General features: G+C 36.5%; 1 protein-coding gene across 2 annotated transcripts in view; it reads right to left on the bottom strand.

Annotated features, from left to right (window-relative positions):
* FAM117B (family with sequence similarity 117 member B) overlaps window positions 1-12474 on the bottom strand; it is a 35870-nt gene that overhangs the window by 7009 nt on the left and 16387 nt on the right. The window contains exons 2-5 of one of the 2 annotated variants that reach the window (XM_034431078.3): window positions 6272-6423; window positions 4860-4952; window positions 3951-4064; window positions 475-618 (exon numbers count right to left, since the gene is read on the bottom strand). In XM_034431078.3, coding sequence (XP_034286969.2) covers window positions 475-618; window positions 3951-4064; window positions 4860-4952; window positions 6272-6423 — 503 coding nt within the window. The remainder of the gene's footprint in view (window positions 1-474; window positions 619-3950; window positions 4065-4859; window positions 4953-6271; window positions 6424-12474) is intronic. The other variant, XM_034431087.3, reaches the window with a different exon arrangement.

The following is a 12474-nucleotide window of genomic DNA, read 5'->3' as shown; positions in this document are numbered from 1 at the left end:
ACTAAATGTAAGAAGGATTGGGGGGGTCTCATAAAGAAGCCTTTCAGAGCTTTGGAGCACCAATTCATGCACAAAGAAAACAAGGCTCAATATAAATGTGTTAACTAGAAATAAAGACCTAATTCTGGTTTAAGATTATGTTATTACTGACATTAATACAGTTCCCAAGTTTGGACAACAAGAACTATGATTTCAGAGAAATCTAAATTAAAGGGTAAAGCCAACATGAAGCGGGGTAGTGATAAGAAACTGGTATGCAGGCATGAGGCTCACTCCTGACTTTGTTTATAGATGCTGAATGTCATAATTCTAAATATTATAATTTCCCCAGACAGATCTCGATATAACAGTTTCAAGATTATAGCTTATCTTTCATATTCCAGATGTTCATGTATACAGAGGTGTGCTTATGTACAGGCATGATGGACTCAACTCTCCTTATCTGAAGGCCTATTTGAGTACAAATATACTCACAATAAGTTGTTCCTCTTTCTCTCCAGTCTCTTTTATGATTATTTCAATCTCCTGATTTAGCCCTTCTATGCTATTACGGAAACGGGATCCACTTGATTTAGCTATAGGTATCACAGGAACCAGCATGCTCTTTGGGACTGGAGCCTGAAAACCCAACAGAGGTAAAAGAAAATCATATAATTTAGAACAGAAAATCAAATTATCTATATGATTTTATTATAAAGACAAAATGCATCTGGTTTATTTCGAGAGTTTTAGATGATATGTACTATTTTATTATTGCACATTTTTGTATTTATAATCTTTGTTCCTTGAATCCTGCGTAGAAGTGTAGATACATAAAAGTATCCATACTTCATTCAATTGATCTATTGTATTGAAGCTACCATTCTGATACGGATGCCTAACGGGAAGAACCCAAACAATGAAAATGTTAATTTTTAAAATAGATGCTCAGTTATTTTTCTGGATGTTTTTAGTTTTTTTAAAAAAAGAATCAAAACTAGAAATCTGAAGAGGAAGTGAAAATACCTCTCAGGTTAATACTTCAAAAAGTTTTGAAACAGATACATCACAAACATAACAGTAAATTTAGTTCATAATTTCAGTTTAGTTTAATTTCAATTTAGTTTCAGTTTCATGAAATGAAAATGCTTGATGAAAATGCTCTGCATCTCCATCAGCATTTTCACAGCATCTACAGTTTGCATTCTTTTGTTATGGAGATGCAAGATACACAATATCATAATGAAGTGCATTATGAAGAATTAATGTGCAATTTAGCCTTGAGTACAGAGTTTTGCTTTGGAATTTCAATCCAAATTTATATATTTCTGTCAAAGGTGTAAGTATCTGCTAGAGGCTCAAAAGAAGCATTGATCACTAAGCAACCAGTTGTCAAGACTTAAAACAGAATTGTTCTACTTCTTTTACTTTGTTAATACCACCTGTCAAGAAATGATAGCAAGGACAGTATTCAACTATTAATTTTTTCCCAAACTATAAAGTGCAGTGAGGTCCCTGGTGCTCTCTTGAGATTGGTTGCCACAATGAGAAGTCAAAGCCAAGAAAAACAAAAATCTCAGGAAAAAAATTAACAAAGCTTCAGGGAACTGTTAGAAGAGACTAGAAGCAGTATTACAATTGTGACCGTAGGGACTTTGAAGATGGAAACAGATATGGAAAAACAACTTCCAAAAGATCTCTAAATTCAGGAAGTTCCAATGACAATTGGGACAGATGGTAATTGATTCAAAGAAAATTTTTAAAAAGATGGAGGGAATATACAATAATATGTACAATATATATGTCAACATTCCAGGTATTTTAGAAGATATTCCATACTTACAAGAATGTCTAGTATTAGCACATGAAGCTACATCAGCACTCTAGTCCTTACCAAGTCAGAGGGCTAGAGGAACTGATGGAATACTCACAGAAATATGACAAGCAACTGAAGAATCATCAATGAAAATTCTAACTAAGCTATGCCAGCAAATCTGGAGAACATTATGATGGCCAACTGTAAGTCAATCTATAATCCAATACTAAAAAGGAGACTTAAACAGTGTGTAAACTATTGTACAATATCCTTAATTTCACACACTAGCAGAATAATCATCCAATACAGATTTGAGTCCCACATGGAAAAGGAGATGCCAGTTTTTCAAACAGGCTTTTGAAAAGGCCTTGGCCTTATTCCTTAGAAGGAACAAGAGACATTATTGCTGAAACATACTAGATAATTGAGATAATTGTGCTTCATTGATTATAGAGAGCTCTTTGAATGTGTTGATCATGTTATGCTATGGAAGGCCCTTAGAAAAAACAGTATCCCAGAATATCTCATTGCCTCTATGTGAAAAACCTAGGTAGGTCGTCCTCTACTTACGATTATTCGTTTAACATTCATTCAAAGATATGAGGGAGCTGAAAAAGTGACTTGCAACCAGTCCTTGCACTTACAGTAATCACAGCGTCCCTGAGATCATGTGATCAAAATTCAGGCACTTGACTACTGGAGTTATAATGGTTGCAGCGTCCTGGAGTAACATAAGCATTATTTGCAATCATTTCAGAGGACCAAAGATCAGCAAAATCTATGGGGGAAGCTGGATTTGCTTAATGACCATGTGATATTTTTTAACAATTGTGGTGACTTAATGACCATAGCAAAAAAAGGTCATAAAATTAGACATGACTCCCTTAACAACAACACTACTTAATGACAGTTTTGATCCCAACTATGATTGTAAATTGAAGACTATCAGACCATATGAACGACTAATCACAGGAAAACCAATCAGTTGCTCAGAATTTAAATATATCTCCAAATGAACAACCAATCACACAATCGACTGACCAAACTGGCACACAAGACATTTATAAGCTAAGGAGAACAGGACAAGAAAATTCTGCTGATGATCTTACCTAGCCTGGTAACGAAACTTTCAGAAGCTAAATTGAAACAAGCTTGGAGAGCAAACCATTGCCAAAATCTAAAGCATTGTTTCCAAGATTGCCTGTATACAAAACAGAAAACTACAGTATATCATAGACAGAACATGGGGAAACAGGCTGGGTTGGCCAAAAAGGGAGTCAAAGTTGTATAGTCTCTTCTTTTTTAATCAAACTATATGCTGGATATACATTAATGGAAACTGGATCAAAAGAAGATGAGTGTGGTTTTAAAAGTGAAGAAAAAACCATTAATAAACACTATGCTTATGACACTACTCTTATAACTGAAATGCAAAGTATTTGCAAACTCTGGTGATAAAAGTCATCAATGACCAGTAAAAAATGGGACTTAAACATAAAAGAAAACCAAACTAATGATAGTATCCACAGAACCAACAACAAATATACCAAAGTGATAAACAGCTTCTGCCTTTTAGAATAAACTATCAATAATAAAAGAAAAAACAATCCAAAAATATAGTCAGACTTGGTAAAGAGATTGGAAGATCTTAGAAAAGATATTAAATTTAACTTGCATTACAGACAAGATGGTACCTTACAGTAGTTCCTCCAATGCTACTCACTGTGATACATCTTGTAGGTACAAATGGCACCATTGTAAAATAGCATAGTGTTTATTAATGGTTTTTTCTTCACTTTTAAAACCACACTCATCTTCTTTATTCCCAAATTACAAAAATAATTCATCAGATATCTTGGTTAAATGGCAGCAAGAGCAACCAACCCTTCATTTCCTAGTAAATTCTCTAAGTGTACACAGAACTAGACTTCAACCACTCTCAAGTATCTAAAGGAAAATATTTTAGAAGGGCTGTGTAACTATTTTCAAGTTGTTCAAATCAACTGAAGTGGAAACAATATTCACTAGTATGGTCTCTTCCTCCTGTAGTGCTAACAGCTTTCAGACATTCTTTTTGGCAAGTCAGCGCCTGAAATATATTGAACTTTTCCTTGGCAACAACTTTTACAAATCTTACATTTAGTGCTCATCTTACCTGGCACTGGTTAATAGCTGCATGATTACCATGGAATGGAGACTGTCTTTCTTTATCACGATGGTGTCTGCTGCTGTGTTTGCTTCTTTGCAGTTGCTGGCGTAACTTGGCAATCTGAAAGGACAAATGTTTTGTATTTCTTTTTAACTCTACAACAAAGATGTTGAATTTTTGAATCAAACTTCACCATAAGGGCTCCTGGTAACATTATTATATCAGATGCTTATATATAACAAGATTTCTCACTTGTTACCAACAAAGCAGAAAAGAATTTAAAAATTAAATAAACAACTCTTTTTAATATTGTTTTTAAAAAGTATTTTAAAAAGTCAACAAAGCAAGTAATTCCTCAAATGCTGAACAACCACTACGCCTCTGGCATTTCTGGATCAGACATAAAGACAACTCCCCAAAGAGGGTATTAATGAAACCTAGAGAACACCAATACAAGCACACCTGCCGCAGTCTGAGAAACCAGAGGAAGGATCACATTCAAAAGCATCCTCAAACTGTGAACGTGGTCCTTCTGGGATATGCAAACCTATGTAGAATAGGACTTTCAGTTTTTTGGAATTTCTTACTGACTTGGATCCAAACATATTCCAGTAGCAGAAGCCTACTCTGCGTGAAGCTCTGATACTATTGATGATTTGGGGGAATGATTTTTCCTGATTGCCTGTTCGTTCAGCATTCCTTTTGAGCTGGAAGGCTGCAGGAAAAAGTTATCACTGTCTTCAGTTTTATGAATAGGATTCACCCTAATGAAGCAATTTCTTTTCAATGGAAGTTCAAATTTTATAATGCAGAAAGGATATATTTTTCGTTGTTCTAAACTGTTAATTGGTGGGCATGTATAATTATTATATTAAACTATTATCAAGATGGTACAAAAACAGCATGTTTCTTCACCTCTTTGAGTTGGTCTGTGCTGCCCCAAGATGCTGAGCGCTTATGAGATCCCTTTTTCTTCTCCAAGTATTCTTCAGCCCAAGCACTCTCAGTCTTAAAAAAAAAGACAAAAGGTAGTAGATTTAGGCTATTGATTATTAATTAGACTATTTTAATATTAGCATATTAAAATAAATTTTCTAAAGTTATTGACCAGGTTTTATTTTGTAATTTCCCTCAATATTCATAGAAAGCCAGTCTGGCATAGTAATTAAGGCATCAAGCTTAAAAAAAATAGGACACTGTGAGATCTAGTCCTGTCTCAGGCATGAATCCAGCTAAGTGACCTTGGACCAGTCACTCAATCTTAACCCTAGGAAGAAGGCAAAGGCAAGTCACTTTCAAAAATGTGGTCAAGCAAACTGCAGGGACTAGTCTGTGCAATCACCAGGAGTCAATGCTGACTTGAAAACATGCATACATACAAACAAAAAGGCATAAAAATCTGAAAAAAATATCTATTTTTATAGTACATATGCATATTTGTAGGATAAATATTCATCTGATAATTGCATCATCCATACTTAATTTGGTCATCAGAGTATTATGGAGTATTTTGTCAAATGTTTTGTTGAAGATGTATTTCACTATAGCCTTACTAAGTAAGTAATCAATTAAAAAAAACAAACAAAATAAGATTAATCTAATAAGAACCTGTTTTTGACAAATGCATCTTACTTCTAATAATCATGCATTTTTTCCCCAAGATATATACAAACTGATCTTCATGATCTACTCTAGAATCTTCTCCAGCATCGGTGTCACACTGATTGATCTATATTCTCTGGGTCTCCATGTTCTCTTTTGTATTGCTATTATCAATAGATACCCTTCACTCTCAAAAATTTCTCAAATATGTACAAAAGTTCCAGTATATACAAAGACAATCAGCAAATTTCTCCCACAATTTAGTATGTCATTTCGGCCCAGGGACAGTAAATGAAGTCAAGAAATAAACATACTATATAATTTTAATATATATAAAACCAATTATTCATTACTAAATTCATGTTCCTCTTCATAAACACAGATTAATTTAATTTACGAAAGTTGTGAAAATCATCTATTATATCAATACACATATATTGCCTATTTTGCTTATCACTCTATTTTAATTAGAACAGTTTTATAGTTTTCATCTTTAAAATAATATATAATATTAATACTGGCATTTAGATTTTGCATATTCATAACTGCATTTCCTTTTCATCTATCTTCCTTTTCTTTCTTAATTACAGCAGAATGTATATTTTATAATCTGCATGATTAAATCAAAGAAGCATTTATTTAATAAAGTTTTATCTATACAGCTTCAAGGAACAATTACAATAGTCTTTTCTTTCTTTTGCATTAATATATGGAAGCTGTCTTACCTGTGTGGCTTTATCCCTCATACAAGGTGTAACTTGCCCATGATTATCACGAGGCCATTGCCCAGCAAGATACGGAGCAGCAAGTATGTCTAGTGAAGGGGTACGGCGGGAAATACTAGAAGGGCTTGATGATGGTGGCCGTGGTTTATCTACTTGGAGACATACATATGATTCCATCAGCAAAAATAATACACATTACAGATAGATTTCATTAAATTCATTATATCTTATGTTACTTTGTTAAATAATGCCTTTACAATATATTAACATTTTTTCCTTACAATTTTTCAAGTATCCTATGCTTAAACAACATACAGATTACTAAATGTAAACTATACACAAATGCATAAAGTGCACAATGTCTTCCTAATATGGACGATAGGGAGTGCATATCTGGGTCCAGAACTACTGTTAATCTAGCATGTGATGGCCTTGAGCGGCTGCCAAGGCCATAGCACCCTAGCAGAACTCATTGCTAATGCTTACAAATCCTTTATTTTTTCCTAGTTCAGTACTCCAAACATAGTTAAGTAAATAAAGCTGCCTTTTCAATTTTCTACATTAATCCTGACATAAGTCTCCAAGAGGCATTATGAGAAATTAATTCACTGCCTAATGGCCATAGTCTATTAGGTTTCTAAGGTTCCAAAGGCATTTTTCATAAGAATTACTCAAACCTAGAATTGTCCCTTGTTGACTTCATTCTTATTTTTATTTAACATATATACTTCCATGCAGTTTTGAACCCCAAGCCAAATGAATAATCATATATTACTACAATGCAGACAAAATTTAGTAAGCATTTACTAAAATTTATTCAGATATAAATTACTAGGAAATCATAATTTAGAGAAAATAACTACAGCAACAATCAGGACGGGAAACACTTCTACAACAATGCAATTTAAAATTACTGTCAGTGTCAAATAGCATTTCAATTTATACTAGACAAGCTGTGGCCCATTGGATCATCCTTTCAGAGATATTTTCCTACCTAAGCAAGAAACAGAATGGCCACCTATTGCTTTGGTTTTAAAATTAAAGAAGAAAACATCATTTTATCAAAGAAAGATGCATAGCAAGCAAATATAGATGCTTCTCATTTAATAAAGGATGCTTTTGATGACAACATTTGTGGCTGAACTGCCATTCTTTAAGAATACTATAATGTTTTCACTTCTTTTTCCTTGGCTTAGAACAGCAAACAGCTGACCAGGCTGGAATACCGGTTTCTCCAGATAAATCAGCACAATTTCCATTGTTCTTGGGCTTTATGTATAGAGAAAGCAAAGCATGGCTGTACTGGGAATTGGGTCCACTGAAGAGGGATATCTTCACCTGATAAATTGAGAGAAATTCTTGGAATAATATTTTTGAACACACCAATGTTTATTTCTGCTACAGTGAAATTCTTGGGTGGGAGGGGGAGTCTTCCACATTCCATTACAAAGACTTGGAAGATTGAAGTTCCTAATTAAAATGACAGAGTTTATGTTGTGACAATCCAGGGTTCAAATGAATCAAGGAATTCTGTTGGAGAATGAGTATTTATTTTTTCACTGACAGCATTGAAAAAACAATATTTTTCATCATTCCAGGGAAGTGTTTAATGCACATCAAATTTATTTTTCTCATCATTTCATTTAGGGGAATTAAGATATTTGAGAACAGTTCTGCAAAGACTGTTGAATGTGGGTTAGGTGAAATTTGCACATTATATTTTACACTTCTATTTCATCATTTTCATTTTGTCTGAATATTGTCTTCTGCAATATTCAATAAGAATTCAGAATATCTTCCTTTTCTTTCACCCAACCACGTTGCTTTTCAACCGAAACTTCACAAAACTTCTCCATACGTATGATTTTTTTGATGCATGAATTATCAACATTAACATAATTTCCTCTTTTCAAAACAAGTAGAAGCTGATAGAAATCACCACAGCAAATGGTTAAAATTCCCCCAAGAGCCTCATTTTTGCTACATATAACATAAAGAGTACAGCTTTAAAACCCTCCCTCCTAATCATTGGGCTCTCATCCCAGAAAATAAGCATGAGGAAGCAAATTTGCATGCAGTAGTGAAGGGTTTTGTTTTTTTAAAAAAAATATTTACAAAGTGTATTTTATACACTGTCCCACCACCAGGCATCAAAGTTGGTGCAATACCAGATGATGCTACAGCAAGAGCAACATCTCCATCTCCCCTAGCTTTAGCAAGGATCAAATTGTTGATAAATATCAACAGCCCCGGTACATCAATGAAAATTGTCCGAAGGGTGCTTTTTCAAGAGGCAACTGGAGTTTTTGGTTTTTCTTTGAAGACATTTCACTTCTCATCCAAGAAACTTCTTCAGCTTCTTGCATTCTTTTAAAAGAATGCAAATGACCAACTGACTGCAAGGAGTATAAATCCTTCCATTCCCCACCATCCAGTCAGAGCTGAAGAAGCTTCTTGGATGAGAAGTGAATCGTTCAAAGAAAAAACAGAAAGTGCAGTTGCCTCTTGAAAATGCAGCTTTGGGACAACCATGAACTGGATGACCAAGAATCTCCATAGACATTAATGAAAACTATTGAAAAAAAGATTGCTTTGCCAAGTAGTTACACCCATAGTTATATACTGCTCTTTGCTCAATGTTCAATAGGGACTCATTGTGTAGTACAAATTCTTGCTGTCTGTTGTACTGCATGCACTTCATGCAATAATTCCAGATTACCAAATTTGAATTAATTGTATCATTTATTGGTTTTAGCAAATTATATTCTTCAGGAGCTTTTTCAAATTTTACAATGAGGGGCATGTTCACAATGCCTCTCATTGATAATATTAGTTCTCTTGATTTATAGGAAATCTTCAGATTTCTTGATCTGGTTCCACAACTGTCATAGGATTGTTGATTTCAGTGTTCGTTAATAAGACAACAAACAAATTTCTCATTGCTCTGGGGATTCTTGTTATTTTGCCATCTTTCATGGTTTGCTGCAAATGATCATCAACTTGCAACAATCCTTTCTCTTTGCAGACATCTTTGAATAATAGAAGGATTTTTCCATTATGTATCTTCAATTATTTGAAAGAAATTGGAACCTTTATGTGATGGAGAAGTGGTTTCCAGTTGTAGAGGTCACAACTTGGTGGAGACACAGTATACACTTGATCTAGAATAGGGGTGTCAAGCTGGTGGCTGGCAGGCTGGATGTGTCACATGCAGGTCACGCCCACACCAGTGCGAAGGGGAAAAAGTCGCAATGTCATGTGATGGCAATGTGATGTGGCGAGTTTGACACTCGTGATCTAGAAAAATGGCTTTAAAAATTCTGGAGAATCATAATAGTGTTTTTTGCAAACGGATCCCATTTGCAAAGGTCCATGAATTCTGTTAAAGTGGTTCTCATCATATCATTATTCAGTTGCATAGCAGCATTACCTCAAAGGAGTACTTGATGCTGTTGTTGAAGGTATACCTGAAGGTGAACATTGGTGGGTTTCCTTTCGTGAATTTGAAATCTAAGTATCAATGCAACAGATTCAGACAGCTCAATATTTCTGCCTGTCAAGTACTGTGCGATTTTGTCTTCTTTTTTCAACGCAAAAATTGCCTGATCACACCCCTTCATGGATGAGCATATTTCTATAGATGACAATTTAACTCCTTCAATACTTGTAAATTAGAAGGTACCACCTATTGAGAAGTTATAGCTTGACTATCATCCTGCTTATCAAACTTCAAATACTCTCATTTCTGAAGACTGTCTCCTGTAGATAGGATATGAAACATTGCCACACCTTATATGCTCACTGAATGGCTTTGGGTACCTCTTACTGCATATATCAGTTTCCCAACAACTGATTTTTTGCTGCAATATAGATCCTTGGATCATGTGCTTCAATGCCAATTTATGCAGCTTTGGATCTTAATTTCGGTCTGGTATTTTGGCTTGAACAATGTACCATAAGCTTGATTTCTTGGCTTGGATTCTTGATCAAGCCACAGCAGGTAGTGCAAGTGAGGCAGATACCACTTTTGGTATTTCACACTTAGTACATAAGTGATACACCTACCAGGAACCATATTTTAAAGATAAGTTTGTCGTACATCTCTTTCTCTCTTTTTACAATTTAGAACAGAGATCTAATTCACTTGAAAAATTAATCCAGGCAGTACCACACTCAGATATCTAAGTTGAACTATTGAATGATGCATGTATTTGCTAACACTCAATTGTTTACCCAGTATAGATAGGAAAATTTATTAATACAATTTTAAAACTGATTTTGAATCAGTTCTCTGTTAAAGTATTAATTATAGCAATTCAATCAAAGCCATTGTTTCTGAACATATACATTAAAAAATCCACAATACTGAAAAAAACTGATATACACAGACCTGATTTAGACATATATATATAACAAGACACTATTTCCCCATTTCCTCCAGTTTCTTCTGAAACTGAAATTCATAATCGGTTTGTAAAATAACCCCTTGCTTCAACAAACATATGTTTTTGAGACTTTCAACTATTATATGCTTTTGTATATGTATTAAATCCTATCTGCTATTTTGTACATACACAAAACACACAAGTATAAAATTTCATTTGGATTCAAAGGATGTTTAGATTTAATGGAATGTCCATCACATTAATTTATTAAAGGGAAGGTATATATAGAAGGTTAATTTAGAAACATAAAAGAAATCTATTGTTTGGTTTCATATTAAGGGCACAGAGCTTGTCACATACTTCAGACAACTTTACTTTTACTTTACTTTTATTTGATTTCTATACCGCCCTACTCCTGAAGGACTCAGGGCGGTGAACAGCCAACAATAAAATACATACATACAAAATTTAAAAAGTAGAAATAAAATCGAATTAAATAGTTTGGCCCAGACAGATTAAAACCCCAATCAATTTCAAACAAATTTAAACTTTGAGGATTAAAAATATTAAAATAGTTTAAAAAGAGGGAAAAAGTTAGGTCAGGCCCGCCTGGTGAAATAAAAAGGTCTTTAGAGTGCGGCGGAAGATGCGCAGATCCGGGATCCTCCATATCTCCGGGGGGAGCTCATTCCAGATAGTAGGTGCCCCCACAGAGAAGGCTCTCCCCCTGGGGGCCACCAGTCAACATTGTTTGGCCGACGGCACCCGGAGGAGCCCCTCTCTATGAGAGCGTACCAGCCGGTGGGAGGCTATTGGTGGTAGTAGGCGGTCCCGCAAGTACCCAGGTCCTGAGCTATGGAGCTCTCTAAAGGTGGTAACCAAAACCTTGAAGTGCACCCGGAAGACCACCGGGAACCAGTGCAGCTTGCGCAGGAGCTGCGTGATGTCGCTCCCATTACCACCCGCACGACCGCACTCTGCGCCAGTTGGAGCCTCCAGGTGCTCCTCAAGGGGAGCCCCATGTAGAGAGCGTTACAATAGTGCAGGCAGGAGGTGACGAGGGCATGAGTGACCATGCATAAGGAGTCCCGATCCAGAAAGGGACGCAACTGGCGAATCAGGCAGACCTGATGAAAAATCCTCCCGGTCACGGCCGTCAAGTGCTCCTCTAAAGACAGCCGTGAATCCAGGAGGATGCCCAAGTTGCGAGCCCTCTCCGTGGGGGCCAGCGATTCGCCCCCAATAGTCAGCGATGGCGTCAACTGACTATATCGGGACGTCGGAAACCACAGCCACTCGGTCTTGGATGGGTTGAGCCTGAGCCTGTTTCTCCCCATCCAGATCCGCACGGCCTCCAGGCACCGGGACATCACTTCAAGGGCATCGTTGGGGTGGTCTGGGGTGGAGATGTACAGCTGGGTGTCATCAGCGTACTGGTGGTACTTCACCCCGAAACCACGGATGATCTCGCCCAGCGGCTTCACATAAATGTTGAACAGGAGGGGCGAGAGGACCGACCCTTGCGGCACCCCGCATATGAGGGGCCTCGGGGTCGACCTCTGCCCCCCTGTCAACACAGACTGCGACCGGTCAGAGAGAAAGGAGGAGAACCACTGCAACACAGTGCCTCCCACCCCTAACTCTTCCAACCGGTGCAGCATGATACCATGGTCGATGGTATCAAAAGCCGCTGAGAGATCTAACAGGACCAGGACAGAGGAGCACCCCCTGTCCCGAGCCCTCCAGAGATCATCTACCAATGTGACCAATGCCGTTTCCGTGCTGTACCCGGGCCTGAAGCCCGACTGGAACGGATCC

The sequence above is a fragment of the Pantherophis guttatus genome, chromosome 1 (assembly GCF_059756535.1).
Source record: "Pantherophis guttatus breed Tessera chromosome 1, ASM5975653v1, whole genome shotgun sequence".
NCBI classification, from domain to species: Eukaryota; Metazoa; Chordata; class Lepidosauria; order Squamata; family Colubridae; genus Pantherophis; species Pantherophis guttatus.
The sequence above is the reverse complement of the archived record's forward strand: the minus strand, read 5'-3'. Positions and strand labels throughout refer to the sequence as shown.